Source organism: Neltuma alba, unplaced genomic scaffold (assembly GCF_004799145.2).
Source record: "Neltuma alba isolate B1F8T4 unplaced genomic scaffold, ASM479914v2 tig00001121_pilon, whole genome shotgun sequence".
Lineage (NCBI taxonomy): Eukaryota > Viridiplantae > Streptophyta > Magnoliopsida > Fabales > Fabaceae > Neltuma > Neltuma alba.
Genome location: NW_021632337.1, coordinates 1 through 22,992, shown reverse-complemented (window position 1 = coordinate 22,992; position 22,992 = coordinate 1). Strand labels below are relative to the sequence as shown.

The 22,992-nt window shown below is 35.8% G+C and overlaps 1 protein-coding gene across 1 annotated transcript; it reads right to left on the bottom strand.

The window, feature by feature from the left end:
- Positions 1-667: 667 nt before the first annotated feature.
- On the bottom strand, positions 668-15,878 carry LOC114750754 (actin-related protein 4). Its single transcript, XM_028939363.1, has 20 exons — positions 15,599-15,878; positions 15,393-15,484; positions 14,895-15,071; positions 14,737-14,810; positions 14,458-14,538; positions 14,270-14,330; positions 14,076-14,125; positions 13,627-13,681; positions 12,999-13,076; positions 12,832-12,885; positions 12,471-12,524; positions 12,335-12,395; positions 11,907-11,958; positions 11,645-11,711; positions 5,360-5,422; positions 5,217-5,279; positions 4,708-4,770; positions 2,904-2,968; positions 1,966-2,034; positions 668-1,107 (listed from the first exon to the last, which is right to left on the bottom strand). The coding sequence occupies exons 1-20, from the start codon at positions 15,609-15,611 to the stop codon at positions 1,062-1,064; spliced, it is 1,338 nt and encodes a 445-aa protein (XP_028795196.1). The 5' UTR covers positions 15,612-15,878; the 3' UTR covers positions 668-1,061.
- Between the last annotated feature and the right edge of the window lie 7,114 nt (positions 15,879-22,992).

The window sequence follows — 22,992 nt, the reverse complement described above, 5'->3', positions numbered from 1 at the left end:
TTTACCAGATACCATTTCCTTGTCAACTTGATTCAACCTATCTCTTCATGCTTATATAGTAATATATAATTCCTGTACTTCAAAGTAGATAGCCATCTCCCTTTTTTTTTTTTTCCCACGCATCAGAGTTAGGTACGCAGTTCAAAATGATTTTTCAATCTATTATTTTATGATGAAACTATCAAATATTATGATAATTTCAAGTCGAGGGGGAACTAATTTTTCAACATTAATCATGAACAACAAACAATTATCCAAACGTTTGGGACAGGTTTTAGTTATATTAAGAAAGAAAAATATGAAGCTTCGTAAAAGCTGTGCAAAGGGCTGGGAACCACATGCATGCAAATAATGGAGATGACGCAAACAATATTGTTGTATACCCTCCCTTCATTCCGCAACTCCCTCATTTTCTGCACTATCATTATGAGAAAAATTGTGATGATTGAGAAGGAGGAAGAGATTAACAGAGCCACAGAAAAACGAAAGAGAAGGAAAGGATGAGATAGAAGAAAGAGAAAGAGGTACTTTGGTCTTTTCTCCATTTCATAATTCATATTTAAGATTGATAGTAATTTTCTTTATTCAAATGATTATTCTGTTATTTTGCTATTTCAAGGGTCTTTTAATGCAATTTTCTCTCAATATAAACTATAGAAACCAAAAGAAATAAGGGCTGAATGAGTATTATACGACTCTTGCCACATATAACCAGAACAAATTACCAAAGAATTAAGCATATAGCATCATTAAGTACTCATCTAAATGGTGATTTAATGCTGTGCCTGAACTGTATGAAAGGGGAAGCCAGTTTACTACAAACGAGACAAATCAGTATTGTTAATAAATACAGACTACAAAGTAAAGTTACATCAGAGCATAGATTACAGAAACAGCTAGGCTCTCGAGCATGGCAAGGCCGAGTGCTTAGGTTAGTGAAAGACCCAAATGAAAGGTTTATCGAGAAGAGAAGATATTAGTGGCAGAGGGATAATGGTGGGAAGACGAGCTCATGAAGTCATCTTGATCACCAATGGCAAAACAAGCCTGTCTTCAGCAACTCATGGGCATTTTCTTTGTATATAAGATGCTCCATGTTCTTCATACCTATGAATTGCACATATAAATTTAGTACAGAAGCTAAGGGAAAATATCAATTGCAGTTGGATAAAATGTAGCACTGACCATCAATTTCATTAAAGCTAGATTAAGAAAACCTTACCCACATTAATTAAACCAATACAAAGGGATCCAAAGTGTATTCGAGCTTATTAAATAATTATTACTCGATGGGAAGATTTAAAGGCCAAACCAGACGGTTGGTCAAATGCTTTTGGGATAAAGGTTGTCCACAGTTTTCTTTTTTATCAAGTCCATATGAAGCCCCCGAGATAGATGGAATTAGAACAATATCAATTACTCTCAGCCACAATGTGAACACAAAATCTGCAAAGTATCCACCAAAAGAAATATTGGTGTATATTTGAAGAGCCCAACATAAGTTAACTTTCTCTAGTATGCATTGTTTTGGGCGTTGGAGGGAGGAGTAATAGGATCGAGAAAAATAGACTTCCACTGATTCTTCAAGATTTTAAATTTATCATACAAGCTTTGACAAATAATTGATACTCCCTCCGTTCCTTATTATAAGAGACAAATAACTAAATTACGTTGATCAAAAAAACAGTTAAAATTAGTTGAGGACAATTAATGTGTAAAAAATATAATATTTTTTCCAACAATACCCCCATTAATAAAGAGAGAGAGTATGAGAGAGAACAATTAAATTATTAAAAGAAAGAGAAGTGAGAGGGAGAGAGAGTATGAATTAGAGACAAAATAAATAGGGATAAAATAGGAAATCAATACAAAAAAGTAGAGACAACTTTTAAGTATCTCTTATATATAGGAACATGCCATGAACATCAAATGTCTCTTATAATAAGGAACGGAGGGAGTACTTACTCAGACTTGGAGAACCACATTTGCTGGAAGGAGCCCAGAGAAGCCAATATGCTTCCACCGATCCAAACACTGCATAATTCACACCCATGAGCAAGAGGACACTCTTTGAAATGTATAAAGGCATACATACATAAAATCATGAGTTTAACCCCCTAGTTATTAAACAATTTGATATAAATCAAACTGCAGCAGCGGCCAATAAATATATTACACAAAAAAGATCATTTCAAACAAGGAAAAACAAATACCTCGTTATAAAAAAGGTATTATTTAGCGCTTAATCCTTCAACAGATGCAATATCAATGTGATTTTATCCAAACCATCATACGTTCCAGATTCATTAATTCATACACATGAAACCAGAAAACTGCCAACCAGGTAATACAACAAAAGCCCCAGAAATCTACATGTAATCAAATCTTTTTCGCCCAACCTCACAAGCAGTGTTATTTCAGTTTAATTTCTCCTCAGAGTCATCTGAAGCACTAGGTTCTTTTGAGACAAACGAAAGGAAGTAGAAAGCTTGATTTTACAGCAAGATTGAGACCAAACAGTGCTTTGCCACATGTAAGCATAGCCACTACATAGGACTAGTTAAATTTAAATGGGCATTACGTTGACTTCAATTTTAAAACTGAAACAACGGTTCACGGTTTCTTTAATCAGATCAGGTATGCTCTTATCATTTTGGAGCAATAAAGTTGCATTATAAATCACAACATTAAGCATTTAATCTCGCTCCTTTTCATTAGCATTCCTGAAAGTGGATAAATGAATATATTAATACATATCTTTTTAGGCCAACATATATATTAGCACATTAGGGGGGGAAAAAAAGGACCCAAAATAAGGTGTAGCATCAAAGGTTAGTGTAACAGAAACGGAATTGTCAATGACGTAGAGCATAATTAACAAAATTGGCAGAGATTAATCCCACCTGAACCTCCTTTCTGTTGCATTTCCACTGGCCAGAACTTTTACTCTAGCAGCTTGAGGGGATTCCTGCACCAGAAACATACTATTCAGTTCTTAATATTTAAACAAATCTCTATAATTACTGTGAAAGAACATACCATCACATGCAACAAAAAGTCCAAACAGCCCTGATATATTTATTACAACCAAATTCATGAGTACGGCAGTAAATTTCTCCAATTCAACTGGACTTTTTCTGGTCGTTCTCTCTCTCTCTTTTCCCGATTAAAAATAGTAGTTTGCTTATATCAATATATAACTATTAAAATGTGTGTCTGTTCCCATGACATTTTATATAGGGAAAACCATTTTGTAAGTACCTATAGTTTCCCTCAATTTTTAATTTGGCACCTGTATATTTTTCTCTCTTAATTAAACACCATAACTTTGCTCTGTTAGCACCATTAGCCTTTATAACTTTGCTGTTAGCACCGTTAACTTTTGCATAAGGGCTAACAAGGGCTAACAGTACTAACAGCAAAATTATAGAGGCTAACGGTGCTAACATAGCAAATTTAGAATGCTTAACTAAGAGGGAAAAAACACACAGGTACCAAATTAAAAATTAAGGAAAACTATAGATACCTGTAAAATGGTTTTCCAAGGTTCCCAAGTCAGACTAATATTGAATTGTTGACACATCAGAGCATTATAATTCCACTCCAATCAGATGCATGCTGTGCCCAAACTGTGTGGAGTTGAGAGTGTGATGCAAATCTATGCGGGGACTTAGGAGTGGTAATACAAGGGTGACTGATGCGTGCGTTTTCTAGACACCCGAGCATCCACTCATCAACTGAACTTGACAACGGGGTCAGCCATGGCCTCGATCTTTCATGGTTTACTCTTAGCGTTTAATTCAGGATATCATTTTGAATATCTTGCCCTCCATTGAATTTACTAAATTTGGAAGAGGGGCATTATTTGTTGGGCAAATATAGCATCATGGAATCTTTAATTGATGATGCTTAAATTGGAATTCTAAACTGATCCTTGCCAACTAGATGGCTACAAGAATGCTTTGTTTAAGATTTAAATAAATAAATAAATCATGTCCAGTGTCATTGCAATCAAAAGTTAAGAGGCTCAACAATTGGTGTCTAGTTTATGTTGGCAATATAATGAGAGTCATTCACTAACGTGTGCATTATCACACCTGCATGCAGACTGCTCGGATTTGTCCCATTGACAACAACAAAACACAATAAACTAGACCAGAAAACTAACATGCTCATTATCATTATCAATGAGCCTCTAAATATCCACAGGTCGATGAGAAAATGTGGATACCAGGCCACCAGAATCCCTCTGCAGCATTAATGCTTCACTTTCACAACCCAATCCAGGTTAAGGAGCTGAATGGGAAGTTTAATTAGGAAAAGAGAAAAGCGCTGCCTATCCAGTCACCACTCAAACAAACCATAGCTTAGCTAAGATTTCTCGACACAATTTGTCTTGGTTGGTTTCTTCTAGTGAAATGCATGCACTTCAGCTACTGGGCGGGGCCTTTTCTCAATTGAAGAGATAAGCTAGTGAGAAAGAAAAACTAATGATGCAAGACAATTCTCAGCACAATAGCTCAATTGTAAGAGAAGTAATCCTACGAAAACAGCTTATTTGTTTCAAAAACATTTCACAAGATTTCTAATTGTTACATCTAAGCTGTACAGGTGGAAACAACCGCTGAAATTTTAAAAATAATAATTAAGAGGAAAATTAGCAGGAGGGTATAAAATTGAAATCAGCCTGCTAAAAAAAAAAAAAACCTCTAATAAGTCTTTCTCAAGTCGCTCCTTCAATTGTTGCATTGAAGCTGTACCACCAGCAAGCTGCATAACAAAATTTTTAATCTCAAATTATAGACCAAGAGACAGGGGGTCCAACCCCAAACAAATGAAAGAGCCCCAAAGCACAGTTGGTAATGGTCACAGCACACTTGCAGTAGGGGCTCATGGCACCCATATGCATGAGAAAGGATAGGGATCGGAAAAAGATCGAGAAATAAGAAATGACTAAACCTGTACCAACATATTACCAAAATAATAACGTGGTATAGGATGTATATGCTGCACAACAAATGTCCCATTTAAATTTCGCAAAGTCACAAGGGTTGCATGGCACAAAACTCTGGCACTATGCCCCATGACATGAGGCATGTTGTGACACATCATTGACAACACACCAAAGATTCACATGCTAAGCTACTTTTATGCATAGACCAACAAAAAGATGCAGACACATGCCAGTGTACAAATAAGGTATTACAGAATCTCACCAGTATGCTACTAAATAATTCTCTTCGGATGTCCACATCACACCTGTTAATACTCTCTATAACCTGCACATAAATCAAGACAGTGAAATCATGAGAAAAAGCAAAATTAAGCCCAAGGAAATACACTTTAAATATTTTATTACCATTTGAGGCAGACCTCGGACGGAAGGAGCAATCTCTGCAAAACTCTCCATGCCAGGAATAGTCTGCCGTTTGGGAAGATATTTAGTGCACATAATAACAAACAGAAAAAGTGGCATTGGCTATGATATTTTTTAATACACCAAAAAACAAGCATTGACTGCGAAGATAATTATATGCATTGAACATCATACAAAAACACAGCAAAACTAATTTTGGAATGGAAGAATGCACATTAGTGCTGCCACTCATCCAAGCCCACATAGAAAATCTTTTCTTTTTAAATTAGAGCATCTTAAAACAGCCAAAAAAAATATTGAAGTAGCTTCAATATTTAGCTTTAGCTTCAAATCAAGGGTAGTAGAAACAAGAAACTGAGCAGCCTGAATGGGTTACATAATGCAGTTAAACACGCGTAATTGCATACCCCAAAAAAGTCACAAGATGAAAAACATCTATGTGCGCTACTATGGTATAAGGGTACTAACATTTATACATATTAAGATTCTAGCACGAAAAGTCTAAGCAAAAGAGAAATTAGCATCAATAATCAATGAATCTCTGTTGAAAGACAAAGCCCAAGGCCCAAGCCAAATAAACTTAGTTTTACTTATTAATTAGTTTTCAGTTACTCATTTATCTTTCCGTCTTAGATCAGATAGGGATAGATAGCAGTATCTTATCTTTAGTTATCCTTGTTCGGTTATATATATGATGTATTCCTTCTCATTCAATAATTTAAGACATACAGAATTATTCCGTTAACTTCATGGTATCAGAGCGGGTGCGATTTCGGCCTTGTTTATCGCGATCTGGAGAAGTCGCATGAAGCCGCCCTGCGACCAGAGGTACTCGGCGAACTCGACGACATGTCAGCGACCCGGGGACGTGTGTCAGCGACCTGAAACCTCCTCGCGATCGGAACTACTCGGCGAACTCAGCGACGTGAACCGACACTGACTCGCGACCAGAGGTTCTCGGCGAACTCAGCGACGTGAACCGACACTGACTACTGTTTCTCGACGCACCCAGGAGCTGCGACTTGAAGAGACTGTTACGAAGACACGAGTCGGACATAAGTCTGTTCCCAGAAGCAGACGACGATGACACTCGAGGAATTTCCACCCTTGTTCGGATCAATGAGACGTTCTGGAGGAAATCAAAACTCGCCACCCTCAGCACTTACGGCAGGTATAACATCACAACAATCCGCTTCCTCTTCGTCTATGGGAACCGAGTCGGTAACTTCCGGTGAGACACAACAAATGATAATTGCCCATAAACTAAATGGAAGCAATTACTTACAATGGTCTCAAAGCGTTCTCATGTATTTAAGAGGAAGAAGAAAGGAAGAATATATTATGGGAGAAGCCCCACAGCCAAAACCTGGTGATAGTAATTATAATACATGGTTTGCTGAGAACAACCTTGTAATGAATTGGCTGTGTAACTCGATGACCGTAGAGATTAGTGAAGGCTACCTACTTGCTAAGACAGCAAAAGAGATATGAGACGCAGCAAGAAGAACCTATTCTGCCATAGACAACACTGCAGCACTGTTTCATATCAAGAAACTACAAAGAGAGCTAAAACAGGGTTCTATGACTGTAACTCAGTATTATACTGCCCTTACGCGCTTGTGGTAGCAGCTGGACATGTTTGATGTCCATGAATGGAGTTGCAGTGGTGATGCTCAATTATATAGAAAAATAGTTGAGAAAGAAAGGACCTATGAATTTTTGCTCGGCCTGATAGATGCATTTGAAGACGTAAGAGGAAGAATTATGGGACTAAAGCCACTGCCATCGTTGTTTGAAGCATTCAACATGGTAAAATGTGAAGAGAGCAGGAAGCAACTCACTCAGAATGTATTTACACCATCAGAAAACTCTGCCTTGACAGTGCAAGGCAGTAATGTACCTGAACCAAGAGGAAGGAAGAATTCAAAAGGCTGGTGTGATCATTGCAACAAAAATGGTCATACAAGGGACATATGCTGGAAGCTGCACGGCAAACCGGCTAATCTAAAACAAAGAAGAAGACCTGAAAGCAAGAGCTATTCTGCAGTAGTTGATGAGGAGAAGAATGGAGAAACCTTAAGCCGGGAAGAGTTACAAGTACTCAAACGGATCCTTGAGAGACACAATAACTCATCCGTGACTCCAAAGGCGAATCTGGTAAAGTTAGGTAATTCTATCATAGCTCTAAATGCCATAATGACCAATGATAATACTTGGATCGTTGACTCAGGAGCTACAGATCATATGACCGGTAACAAATCTTTATTCCAAACTTTATAGTATTGTCACCACGAGAACCTAAAGGTTAAAGTTGCAAATGGAATATTTTCCAAAGTCTGTGGTGTTGGAACTGTCAAAATGCTTGAGAAATTAGAGCTGCAGAATGTTTTATTTGTTCCAGAATTGGCATGTAATTTGCTTTCAGTAAGCAAAGTAACTAAGAGTCATCAATGTAGAGTGATCTTTGACGATGTTGGTTGTGTTTTTCAGGATTTGACAGCGAAGAGGAGGATTGGCGTTGCTAAGGAATGGGATGGACTCTATTATCTTGAAGGCACGGATAAATATGTGAGCAAGGCGTTATTTAGTTCAGATTCCTTGAATAAAGATGTATTACTGTGGCACTCTAGGCTAGGCCACCCCAATTTTGATTATATGAAGCACTTGTTTCCAAACTTATTTAATAAGAATTTAGCTCCACTTTTGTGTGAAACCTGTCAACTTGCCAAACAAACAAGAACTTCCCATCCCAAACAATCTTATAAACCAACAGCACCATTCGCCCTAATACACAGTGACATTTGGGGACCCACAAGAATTAAATCAACCTCTAATGCTAGGTGGTTTGTGACTTTTATTGATGACCACACTCGAGTGACTTGGGTATACTTGATGAAAGAAAAATCTGAAATTCTTAGAGTTTTCAAAAGTTTCCACGCATTTATAAAAACTCAGTTTCAAGGAGTAATTAGAATATTACGAAGTGACAATGGACGAGAATACCTTAGTACAGCCTTTAAGGAATTCCTTAATCAATAGGGAATCCACCATCAAACCTCATGTACTTACACACCTCAACAAAATGGGATTGCTGAGAGGAAAAACCGACACCTCCTAGAAATAACTCGAGCCATTATGATTGCCCGAAATGTTCCAAACTCATTCTGGGGAGAAGCTATTCTCACTGCAACCTACCTAATCAATAGAATGCCCTCAAGAGTCCTAAACTACAAAACCCCTATCCAAAAATTGCTTGAAACCTACCCCAATTCACCCTTAGTCTCAGACATTCCCTTGAGAGTATTTGGCTATGTAGTATACATACACCATAATGATGGTAACAAGCTTGAGCCCCGAGCATTAAAATGTATCTTTCTTGGTTATTCCCCATCTCAAAAAGGATATCGATGCTATTACCCGACAACAAAAAGGGTGTATGTCACTAAAGATGCTGTTTTTTCTGAGGACGATGCTTATTATCCCAAAATACCCATTCAGGGGGAGAATTATGACATTAACGAATGGCTAACTCCAGATTCCACTACTAAACCAATGCAAATAGAATCTGCAACACACCTAAACATCGACATCCCTGAACCTGAGCCAATAGACAACCTTGAATCAACAATCCCACAACACCAAAACTCTCAACCTAACCACACCAACCTGGGAACCAGTGCGGAAAATGACATAGGGGTGGACCAGCAGCAAAACACCGAGTCAGATGATGTAGACGAGCAACAAGAAACTGGAATCCCTCCCATTCCAAGGCATGACCAGGATTCTGACTCAATGTTAAATCCTGATGATCTCGGTTGGCCTATTGCTCTCAGAAAAGGTGTAAGATCTTGTACTCGGCATCCAATTAGTAAATTTGTTTCATATGATAAATTATCACCGAGAATGCAGGCATTTACTACAAATCTCTCAAATGAGAGGATACCAAGGACATTCCATGAGGCAATCGAAAACCCAAATTGGAAGCTTTGAAGAAAAACAGAACATGGGAAATCACTGATCTGCCCCCAGGAAAGAAGACAGTGAGTTGCAGATGGGTATTTACCATAAAATACAATCCAGATGGAAGCATAAGTATAAGGCCAGGCTTGTAGCCCGGGGATATACACAGTCCTACGGAATTGACTATCAGGAAACCTTTGCCCTAGTAGCAAAACTTAACACCATTAAGGTCCTCCTATCAGTGGCAGCAAATCTAGAGTGGCCTCTCTACCAGCTAGATGTAAAAAACGCTTTTCTAAATGGGGATCTCAAAGAGGAAGTATATATGGAGATACCAGCTGGATTACAGAATTCCAGTAATCGTTCTCCAAAGGTTTGTAAACTGCAGAAGTCGTTGTATGGGCTGAAACAATCCCCTCAAGCTTGGTTCGGGAGATTTTCTCGTACCATGAAAAAAATGGGATACTCACAAGGCCAATCAGATCATACCTTGTTCATAAGGCATGCAGGCAACCGAATAACTGTCCTTATAGTATATGTGGATGATATTGTAATTATAGGAAATGACGAGGATGCCATAAGAAGATTGAAGAAATCCTTGGCAACTGAGTTTGAGATGAAGGATCTGGGACAACTAAGATATTTTCTCGGGATGGAGATCGCTAGATCTAAAAAAGGAATTAGTGTCTCCCAGAGGAAGTATACTCTTGATTTACTGCAAGAGACTGGGATGCTTGGAGCCAAACCTGCAGAAACTCCCATGGAGGCTGACTGTAACTTAGAATACAAAGCGGATGGTATACCTGTCGACACAGGAAGGTATCAAAGGCTAGTAGGAAAACTTATCTACTTAGCTCATACTCGTCCAGATATAAGTTATGCTGTAGGGGTAGTAAGTCAATTCATGAATAAACCCCAAGAGCATCATATGGAAGCTGTTCAGAGAATTCTGCACTACTTAAAAATGAATCCAGGAAAGGGATTGTTTTTTGGAAAGGATGGGTCTAGAAGTATAGAAATTTATACTGATGCAAACCATGGAAGATCGTGGTTGGATAGAAGATCCACCACAGGGTACACTACTTTCTTGGGGGGCAACCAAGTGACTTAGCGAAGTAAGAAGCAACCTGTGGTCTTTAGGAGCAGTGCTGAAGCAGAACTAAGAGCCTTGGCTCTCGGAGTCTGTGAAGGGATATGGATAATTAGAGTTCTAAAAGAACTGAGACTCATGCACAATGCACCAATGAAACTATGGTGTGATAGTAAGTCAGCTATAGAAATGGCTAGAAACCCTGTGCATCATGACAGGACAAAACATGTTGAAATTGATAGACACTTCATCAGGGAGAAAATTGAAGAAGGCACCATCAAATTGTCCTACATCAGAACCAAAAGTCAAGTAGCAGATTTATTTACTAAGCCATTACCAAGAGATTCATCTGAAGGACTAAAGAGCAAGCTGGGAATGGTCAACATTTATTCTCCAGCTTGAGGGGGAGTGTTGAAAGACAAAGCCCAAGGCCCAAGCCAAATAAACTTAGTTTTACTTATTAATTAGTTTTCAGTTACTCATTTATCTTTCCGTCTTAGATCAGATAGGGATAGATAGCAGTATCTTATCTTTAGTTATCCTTGTTCGGTTATATATATATGATGTATTCCTTCTCATTCAATAATATAAGACATACAGAATTATTCTGTTAACTTCAATCTCCATTACAAGATAAGCAAAAATAACTTGCGCACGCTGAAGGAAAGTATTCCGTGGTGTTTGTCATCGGAGACAACATAATTCCATTTCTTTTTCTAGGCGACCGTGACAGCATTTTGGGTGTTTTTAATTAAACAAATGCCTCCTATTCTTTCTGACTTCATTTTATATGCCTCTTTATACCCTACATACATCAAGGTTGGCATCATATCCTGTCAATCCCAACAGGAAGTTACAATGTCGGGGTGGTATATTGTTGGGCAGTAAAGAAGGTTCAGGCAGCTGGGCGGACATAGATTTGCAAGATCATCTTAAATTACAAGGACATAAGGATTTCAACAACTAGGCCATAACTCAAGGTAAGGGCTGCGATTCAACAAACACGTTGGGCATAATTTGTGTGGCTAAAATGAAATTCTAAGAACTGAGAAAAGAAAAAAAATCTCAACATTTATTGGTCTCACCAAAATCTAATTCATCCAGAGAAAATAGACAACTCAACCAACTGCTTAAAATATAGCATTTACCTACACCCAGAGTATATAAAAAATACTTTAGCAGATGCATATACATGTGTACAGATGCCAGCTACAAACCTGGACCAGGGATGGATTAAAAAGAACATCTGGAATCTTGAATCTATCAGCTCCAATTTCAATTGTCCTGTGGTATAACAAGTAAATACGATCAAAACAACAAATGGAAAAAGCCATAAACTAGAGGCAGAAAGTAGCTAATAAAGCACAGACATCATTGCAAATACACACACAGCAGAGACTAGAAATGGGAACATCTAACATCAGCATAGCTATTCAATTGTCATCATAATTCCTATGAGAAGAATTAACTTGGACTCACTGGCCATCAGGAAGTTCATATGGGGTCATTGGAATGTTTGAGTATGCACTTTCTGCAACAGAAAAGGAAGAATAAGGAATGTCAAATACAAGATTAATTATGACCATCTAATTTAAGATAGCCATGAAGGATTAACTGAAAAGGAATATATGTTTGTCAAAGCAATGAAATGTCTTTTGTTTCTGGATAAGGGACAGAGCAACAAAAACTCATTAAATATGATCTATCAATGCGAAGCAATAAAGAACAAGTAAATAAAATCATGTTATCGAGGACGAATGTTTTGAAAAGTCTAGCTAACATGTAAAATGTATAAAAATTAAAGCCAATGCCATGATATGTAAGGCAGTTTATCTCAGAGAAATCAATGAATATGCTGCAAAAAAATCAACAGAATTCAAACATGACATGAAAACAGGCACACAAACCATCATATGGAGTATCAGGAGCTCGGCACACACATTCCTTGATATCGCTAGCAATCACCCTCTTCGCAGAGAGAAAAGAAAGAGTCAGCAACTATCATTAAAAAATTAAAGACAAATTATTTGGTAATCCACATACCTGAGAGTAAAGTTTGTAGCTTTCAGTTGTATTGGGAAAATCAACATCTACAGTCTGTAAGCAAAAAGACAAATTGTTCACCTAAAGTAATGTAGCAGCAATATATTAAATTCAGTGTTTACACTTATGGAGCTAAATGATACAAAAGTTCAAAATAAAAAAATTCTGGGTTATGAAATTGGGCACTGTTGCCGTGAAGGCATCAATGAAACTAGATTTTGAAATCCTGTCCTGCCAAAATTTGAATTTTGGACAAAGAATGGAAAAGAAAACCATAATGGTTTGTTTATACAGATAAACAAAATATTACAAGAAACAAGTTACGCTATTCACAAGTAAATAAAATGCAATCTTGATATACCTGAAACTCTCCAGGCCGGATTTCCTTTCTCTTAAAGGAATACCGGGGTTTTATCTGAGATAACAGTTAAAAAAAAAAAAAAATTCAATGTTCAAATAAAAAATATAGCAACTTTGCTTCAAATGGACATTGGAACAGTAGAAAAAAATCCATTATTTGCCACTCACCAGAATACCTTTACTTTCCAAACTTTTCATCAAGCAATCCGTAAGAAACTCTCCTCCAATAGGAGAAGTTGCAACTGCCTGTTGTAAAAATTAATACATGATACAATGAGATAGTAACATTTGCCCCCAAGGAAGAATGAAAGGCAGGATGCAAGAATAGTGCATGCGAAGAAATATTAGCAAACAAATAAGATTCCCTTATTGACAGTGTCTGATGAAGTGGAATTTGCATCCGAGCTTTCACATATATGTAGACTGCCTTAGTCTTACAAATCATCAGAGTATTATTACCATAGCAATAAAATTCATGCGTTTTATATGCTAAAATTGTATTAATGGAGACTAAATGAATAGAAACCCTTATATACAAGTTATTTACTCAAATATAATTGCTCAACTGTTGTCTTGCGTCATAACAAATATCATTTACGATTCATCTTTTATAATTGTTTGAACAACGTTCACATATATATATATACATATATATTTATAACCCGCTCCAATAATTAATTTTTATATCAAACCTGTCAGTGGTCAAGCTAAATTTTGAAACTTGGTTATTGGTGCATATAAAGAAATGAACAGTAAATCAAAACTTCTCAGAAGTAATTTAGATAATGAGCAATACCTTTTGAAGAACATAACCATCATGGACAGGTGCAACAGTAGTTGATCCTCCACCACTGAGTGATTAAAATAATGAGGAAAAACTACTCATCAACAATGATTCCAGCATTATATTGCAGTATCTTAGAGAAAATAACATAAAATGACAAGCATGTTCCTTGGAAGATACCCAATTCCCCAATTTATTCCACTTTGAATCTTAATGGAGTTCTCATGTTTTCTTTAGACATATATAACCTTTCATCCACGTAGCATTAGGTAGAAATAAGACATTCAAGGGAAAAATAGAGAAATCATCACTAAATGCTGGAGAATGTGTGTGTGCGTGTGAGGGTATCTTGAAATCTAACAACGCAAGAACAGAGATCCACAATCAGATCAGGTATTTCAATTAACATATTTCCAAAGAACAGTATCCAAACTACTAGTCAGACCTATGACATCTCTTACCCATCAACGACTAATGCGGTGGCACGCCCTGATGCAAAAGATGTAAGAACCTGGTGTTAAACAATGAACCCTTATTAATCAATTCCTTAAAATTGTCCATCATATCAAATATGAAGCTAGAAATAGATTTTCAATAACAATCATTGTTACGCTTCAACAAGGAGGTATAGAGAAGTGGAGAACTATTTACTTACAGCATTCTTGGCCAAAAACAAAGCAGGCACTCTGTACTTCTCAAACATTAGTTCTGCCGTCCTATTAAAATACAGAACAAACTAAACTGTAAGCGTAGATGAACCAAACTGAAAATACTTAACAAGAAATAATCTGGTTGTACTACAGATAAAACCAAATCGAAAGGAAAGAAACAAGGCTAGAATACCTTTCTCTCTGTTGTTGAGTGTTAGAAGAAGGTTCTGCAAGTAGCATCGGATGCTCTTTAGGATCAATCAAAAGGCATTCCCTAAAAGTATCATGACCAGTCACTAGTTGAGAAATTCTTGGATATAAAGGAGGTAAAATTATATCTGGAAACTTAACAGGCAACAACAATGAGGAGAGAGGGGGGCACCCATCATTTATCATCAAACACAGAACAGAAGCTGTTGCGCCAAATTTTAAACAGAAGAATCATCACTATTACAAGAAAATCATTAAAAACCTGAAAGCATGATCCCATATGCTATCAACAATATCCCAGTCAGCAACAATGCCATCTTTCAACGGTGACAGCACCTGATGGCAAGACATAAATGCATGAATCACTGTAAAATAACTAAAGAAGGCTATCTAAAATAAGAGGTGATCACGAAGGACTACCTCCATATGGTCTCTGCGGTATCCCAAGGACTGTGATCCCACATACAATTTGCGCTTTCCTTTGGTTTTGTCAGAATCAGGATTTCTGGTATTGTTTTTCGAATCCGCAGAAGAAGCAGAGTTCTTTTCAGCATTATCAGGTTCATCAATGTCCATCTGATCAATTGCTCCAACAACCTAAATAAATACAAGTGGAAAAAACTATAAGACATTATACGGACCATCACTCTTAAAAATATCCATTGAATTTCTGTGTCCCCTGATGAACTTTAAATCATATACATTATTTTCTGGGAAGAGGTAAAAGCTAATCAAAACAGAGAATGTCAGAGCTCAGTAAAGCAGCTGAGACTCCTCCAGAGAAATAATTAGTAAAATAAGATTAAAAGCACTCGAAACACAGTAAAACTCTAACATTTTGGCGAAACAGAAAAGACATTAGAAACAGAAGAAAAAAGGAAAAAAGCGAAAATGAGAAACAAGGAAATCAATACTTACGGAGGGAAACACGGCCTTGGGAGCATCTTCGCCAGCATAACCAGCTTTGCAAGTGTGGGAGCCCAAGTCAATCACAATTGCCGATACTTCGTCTGTGAATCCCCAAAACAGAAAACCACAATGCGCGATAAGGAAAAAATTATTCAGAAATAAGAACCAGAAATAATTAGATAAGAATTTTACAAACAAAAAAATAGTATACTCACCACCACCATACATGACTGAAGTTTTTTGTGGTTCCAAAGAGAGAATTAGGGTTTTAAAAGGGTTTTAACCTTTCCCTATAAAATTTTATTAGGGCTTTCTAAACACTGAGATTCAGGCGAGAAGATAGCTCGGGAGCTAAAACCCACCGACGAATGACTTTCCGGCCGCCGTTCCGGCGAAATTGACGGTGGCAACGGGCCAAGTAGAGGTGGCAGGAGGAGAAGGTAGCTGCTGTATGGGAGTGAATATTCAGGAAAGAACTGTCTTGGATCCGACTTTGGGCTCCAATGACATGGCCCTGTTTTTCCCCATGGGGTCAATCCGAATTTGGCTTCTTCAGTCCAAAAAATAACCTAATTGGTCTTGAGTTTGGATTCGTTTTTATACTTTTAAAAAATATAAAATATGTATATAAAAAATTGTTTATCCTGACTTACATAAAAATATTTTTTTAAAAATGTTTATGGCTACTTCCAAATGCCCCCACTCCTGCTCCTTTTTCTTTTTGGAGGAAATGAAACTGTCAACCTTTTTTTTTATCAGCTATTAATTTGGTCCTCATAATTTATTTATCATATATCATATCCTTATAACTCAATATATATAGGGCTAAAGTAGAAGTTGTTTTTATGGTTTGAAAACATGCAGGGAAAATGAAAACATTTCTTTTCCGAGGAACAAATGGTCTATTTTAAACTTTTTGGTTGATCATGAAACTAATTGATTCTTTACATCGTTTTCAAACCATATGGACTGTTTTCATGTAATTATGAAATTGTGGGGATGTAATTGATAATAAACAAATCACATAAATCAAATTGATCATTGAGAAGAAATTCAAGAACTAAAATTTTTCTCCTTTTTTTTCCATGAAGTTAGTACCTCTCAAAATCGTATACATATTTTTTTGACCATGTATTGTGTATATAAATAAAGGGCGTATTCATATTTTATAGTTTGTGAATTATATGTTAATAAGCATTCATTATTGGCCTATGCTTGAGAATCATGTAAAAAGTAAATAAAATACAAAATAATATTTACCTATTCAAGAAAAAATAATTATAAACTATTGTTTTGGTTTGAAATAAATGGATGTGAGGAGAGATTTTATGCTAGTCTCCTTATTAATTTATAAAATTTTGGAGGGGAGTGGAATTTTTATTTCAATATCTTAAAAGTAGAAAACGCACGCCCATCTAAAGTGCTGTGCATGAAGAATGTTAGATTTAAGGTTTTGATGATAATAATTTAAGTAAGTTCTGGTTTAGCATGTTGATCGATCACTTGTTCGATCAAAAATTAATCGATCTTGTGTCAGATAAATTGTCATTGTTTGCTAGTAAGTTGGCAGTAGGTTTGATTGATAAACTAATAGATAATTCAAATTTTATGAGTTGATCGATCACTTGATCGATCATCATTAACACTGAGTTATATAAAAGCTTGCAGAAAATTATCGATCAATTAATTGATAATCAAATTTTCTATCAGCAGTCAGAAAAATCTGTACAATTCTGGTAAGCTTTTATTAATCATATGATCGATCAACGTGTTATCGATGAAAGCACAGAGAAATGGTAAAGTCTTCTTACTCACTTAGTATTCTAGTTAATTCATCATTTATCGATCACTTTATCGATCAATAATTAATCAATAACCTGTTTTGATATTGCTTAAATAAATTACTGGTTTATCGATATTTTTACTCTATCTAGGTATGTTGTCAGGATCCTTAATCAATCAATTGATCGATCATCCAAACTTCTGAAACTTCTGTTTTCACATAACGTGATCGATCAAGCCTTTTCTGACCTATTTAAACTATGTTCTTCTATGATATTTTATCGATCACTTAATCGATTAAGTTTTAATTGATCATTTACTCGATAAAGTATTCGATCAACATCCTTGAAAATCCATTTCCCTCTTACTTAGTTTTATCGATAATATGATCAATCAAACAATTCTCAATCACTTGTTCAGTCATTGTATCAGTTCATTTCATAACAAGCTTTTCACGATGATTTCAAAATCTTTTATCCTTTTATCTTTAAGCTTTTCTTAGCCTTCCTTTTACACATAATCCTCTATTAAAAGGATTTAAAGGCACAGATGAATCTAAAAGTTTTATTTTTGCAAAAATTTCTTCTGAAGTCACTGTATTAATTTCTCATCGTTTATCAATCACTTACTCGATCATCTGTTGATCCATAAGCTTATCGATAAATGTACATATATACATATATGTGACTAAGGTTTTCTCTGTAATTAATCGAAAACTTGATTGATCAACTACTTATCGATCAAGACATCGATCAAGTATGTTCAGTTCATCTTTAAAGTACCTGATGTTTGATTCATTGCTTTCCTAATTGGTATATGAATATCAATGATCATTATTTGTTCAGTTACTTTTACAAGTTTCCTTTTGAAAGAGAACTCACTTGTTTCGAGTATTGTTACAGATTACAAAGCAAGTTCAACAGTTACTTAGCAGCCTGTAACCTAACATGTCAGAAAAATTAATGATGAACTGCCGTTGTAATTGTCGAACACATGCAATTGATTTTTTCAATGGCTAAAAGCTCTCTAGCCTAACAGTTAATTAAACGTCTCCAACTATAAAAGGTGCGAAGAGCATTAAATGAAGTATTGAATACACGAGCTACCATCTGCTGAAATACTTACTGTTGTATTCAATACTCTATTTTTCTTTCACCGAGCATTAGTGTTCACTATTCATTTACTCTGTAAGAGAGTTTGCTATATCTCTTTACTCATCTTCTAAGAGTAACTCAAGAGTATGGCCTCTTGAGAGGGATTGTAACCTTACGGGTAGTAAGGGGGAGTGATTGAGAAAATCAATTACTATACTGAGGCGCTAAGAGCCCCTTTAATCTTGGGATCATAGTGGAAATCTCTGAGGTGTTCTGAGGACTGGATGTAGGTCAAGTGGTTAAGACCGAACCAATATAAATATTGTGTCTTCACTCTGCATTGAAATCCTTCTAACTCAACCTTATCTGTTTTATTTACATCATTGTTCCATTATGTCAAAATTTTTATAACTCACCTAATTTACCCCCTTCTTGGGTGAAGCTGCCACTAACAAAGAACTATTCTAGCTCACTTGCCTCTATTCCAATTAAATTAGATGTTACATAAATTCTAGGGAAAATTAGTCTCCCAATGCTTATAGTTTTCTTCAATTTTGAATCAGGTCCTTGAATTATTTTTTCTTTTTATTATATCCTTTAAGTTTTTCTTGTTAGATTTATTGGTCCTTCTGTTAAGAAGTCTATTAAAAAGACATTATAATGTCATCTTCAGAGCACATTTAATCCCAAAGTCGATCCCTATACCCACCTTTTACTTCCTCGCTTCCCCTGTTTCATACCTTGATGGCAACACCAGTATTTTCTTCTTTTGGGGAGTCTAGGTGCATCAAGAATCCCAAGTTTCTTCAACACGTATGTGTGAATTTTTTTTTTTTGTTATGATAGAGAGAAGTCCAGTGATATCATCCTTATACTCACCTGTAAACCATTGAAGTACACACCACTTTAAGGCGAGTAGTTTTCTTGTATTATAAGTCAACTTGTAGTAGAAATCTAACAACCAATATACAAATTCTTTTTAAGGCGAGTAGTTTTTCTTGTATTATAAGTCAACTTGTAGTAGAAATCTAACAACCAATATACTAATTCTTTTTTATAATACATGTTTGATAACAGTAATCAGAAGCTTATGTAATCTATGAGTAATCGTGGGACGGCTAAATCAATGGCTGGAGTTTTGTTATATGACTTGTCAGGAGCATATGTATAATTCTGTTGTATCACCAACACATGGGTTCCCTTCCTCTCCAGAAATTTATACTTGCGCTACACTCAAATTTTTTATGATGGGGTCCATTCTATTAGCCTGGGTAAAAAAAAGAACACACATTGCTCACAATACTAAAGGGCATTCACATTTTATTTCAATTGCCTTTTTTTTTGTTTTGGGTTTGTGAGACCTCTCAAAGCACCATTTGTTTTCAAGGTTCGTTGGAAGGAGCGTCTATGGTGTTAGGTTTCTGCTTTTTGGTGAGAGAGTCTAGAAAGAGGATGGATGAAGAGATACGCTAGGTTTTTGGTTTTCAATAAGAGAGTCTGAAAAGGAAGATGGATGAAGAGGCTAGGGGTCGGTAGGGTCTAGATTGTGGGGAGGAGAATGACTAAAGACGTTTTGGGAAAGAGAATGAGGAAGTGAGGGGCTATTGGAGGTTGATGTTAAGATCAAATAGTGCTACAAAGATGGTGTTGTGATGGTCTCTTTAATGGACTTCTTAATGGAAGGACCAGTAAATCTAACAACAAAAAACTTGAAGGATCTAATAAAAAGAAAAAATAATTTAGAGACTTGCTTCAAAATTGGAGAAAACTATAAGGATTGAAAGATTAATTTTCCCTAAATTCTATTGCCTTTATTCCAATTGAATTAGATATCACGCAAACTCTATTGATATTACTGATGAATGAAATTGACTCCCCTTTCCTTTCTTACATTGTTAAGATTATTAATTTAAATAAGATTTGTTTCAAGCTCCTTTTTACAACCCACAAGGTTCATACGTGAAGAATCCTATGGCCTCGGACCGTTAAGTAAATATTCTTCAAAATACAGTAATTCAAAAGTATGAAGGAGACAGTTAGTTATGTAGGTACAAAACATAAGTCCTAGCATGGCAAATTATACAGTCATTACAGACCCAAGCCATAAGAGGCCTACTAGGCTGTGCCCTCTTATGTCTCTGGCTGCTTCCTTTCACAATGGACAATATTGAAAAGCTTTGCTGAAACAGTGAGACTAACAGGGTGAGACATAAAGTCCTAGTAACTATGGCCCACTTTACAACATATACAAACAGGATAGTAAGTAGGTGAACTAATGCCATACATAAATACCTTAAGTTAAAAATATATAAATGCATATGCAACAACCAATACATTTAGTTTGTGCCCTTCCATCTGCCGTACTCCTCTTTATGACTCCTTGACATGGATCCGAACCATTCGTACAAAGTAACCTAGCCAAAAGTCACTCTACTCACATTGGTTTAATAGGTCCCCCTTGCCTGTGGTTCGACCAAGCCAAAAAGGTATCTACTCAAGAGTTCTATCCTGATTCTAGGACAAGAAAAAGGTAGAACTACAAGGGTTTAACAAGAAGCCAAATGCCTAATCATAGTGTTGGCACAACCTACAGGCTTCAAGAACAATTATCCTCCACATATGAACCCTATACATATATATAACATAACAAATTAATAATACAATTAACAACATAATAGAGGGCATATTCCGAAACATTCCCTTTGCAACACCACCAGGCACAACCACCAATACAAATATACAATAATAGTAAAATACTACTAACTCACCAATATTTAATATATAACAAAATATATACTTTTCCTTCATAATGCTTTAACGGTAAGTCAAAATAGTTTGAAATGATTTAGAAAACATTTTAATCCACAGTGAGCATATAAAGCAAAGTAACCTTGGTTACTTCAACTTCAAGCTTAGTACTTGGCTTGAACACAAGGCACTGCTCCACAAGCATGGACACACGCCAATCTATATCACCATATGGATTATAGTCAAACACAAGTAACAATTAAAATACAAAACTCAAAAACATCAAATCTCACATCCCGCAACAACTCTTATGATCCAACTTTCCTAACTTATAATCAAAACTCTCAATCCAAAGTTGTAGTCATCAATTCCTTCATCCAATTAACTTATTAGACTCCTTGAATTACCTTAACAATAATATATTCAATTGATCCTAAGTCACATACTTAGAATTTTTAACCTCTAACCTACCTAATATTGAAAAAGCCATCAATATCAACAATCTAAATCGCTCAATACTCTTATCTATTCTCAATAAAAAAAAACACAATCAACAAAACACCATTTTAATCTCCACATTATCAAAACTCAACAAATCCTACTTCCAATATCAAATCTTAACCTCTAAATTCCATATAAATCAAAATCTAGCAAAACTAAACCAATTAAGCCTCTTATCTAATCCAAATAACTCTAAAAAACCTAAAGGATTCAGTTAAATGCTAAAATTTTTTGCAATCCTCAAGAATCATAAAAATATCGACTTTCAAATTTGAGAGAAACTAAGAGAAAAGACTAGAAAATAAGTTAGAATTACTTGAATGTTTATAAGCTCTCCCTAAGGCTAAAAACTACAAACCTTAGCATAGCTCCTTCGCTTCTCCTCCCTTTTTTTTCCCTGTTTTTTTTACATTTCTAATGTTGGTTTTTATCAATGTTTTGCGGGTTCGTCATACCTTTTGCCGTGATGAAAAATACAGTGGCTTTAATAATTTGAATTTCAAGTGTGATTGCTGTGTCAAACTTAACCGTTCACTGCAACGACTTCATAGAAGCAATCAGGTCTCCCCTTTATGATATTCGTCGAAGCTACAGTGAAAAACATAGAAAGTATCTTTCTTTCCCCTTCTATGCCATTTGCTGAGGTGAACTTCTCCTCCTATTGCAGAGAAAAACATAGAGCCACAAACTCCCTCAAAACAATCTCTAACTTACCTTTTTGCTTATCCACCTCAAACACCATTAGCACCTCAAGATCATAGTACAATCAAGCTTAATTACTTCTAAATCCTTGATTAAAAGCTAGGATGTTACAAGTGGCAAGACCTTGAACATCAATCCTTTATTTTTAGATACATGACTTCAGTCTTGATCTTGTACGCTCCATCAAAAAGGCTTATTTTGTAATGCTAGTTCTCTTAAGCATGATTACTTAGCCAAATCATCCATTTTAAATATTGGTATAGTAGAAAAGAGAAAAAGTTATGCAAAGAGTACTACGGTTAAAAGTTTTAACTCAACTTCAAATGTTAACCAAGGTAGAAAAGAGTTTAGCTGACCATTTGAAAATACTATCACAATTATAAAAAGTACCATCATTAATTTAATAAGACAACTATGATAGAATAGGATAAAACCTAACTTCAAAGTGCCTATTATCAAAGAGACAAAATCCTTCTTAATTAACTTATCCATGAAAGAAAAGAGAAAACTAATATTCAAAGGCTATTATGAATGATAGAATTGTTCCAAAACGATTGCATACCAAACCATGATAGACAAAACCTAGCTTGTGTAACATAATTATAGAAATCAACCCCTGTTTAACATTAGAATATAACAAATAGGCCTTGAGTTTCATGAAACCCAGAATGCAATTCACAAACAAGCCCAACTAAATCCATTTTGAATAATATTCATCACAAATTGATATCAATGTATTCAACATTCTCAAGATCAATATGTGGATTCAAAAATATCATGCA

What these genes read in the sequence shown, in the direction of transcription:
- LOC114750754 (XM_028939363.1), bottom strand. An exon ending in ATGGTTATGTTCTTCAAAAG is followed by an intron (nt 13,077 to 13,626) that starts GTATTGCTCATT and finishes TTTTTACAACAG; the next exon opens with GCAGTTGCAACTTCTCCTAT. An exon ending in TTAATCCATCCCTGGTCCAG is followed by an intron (nt 5,423 to 11,644) that starts GTTTGTAGCTGG and finishes CCCAAACGGCAG; the next exon opens with ACTATTCCTGGCATGGAGAG.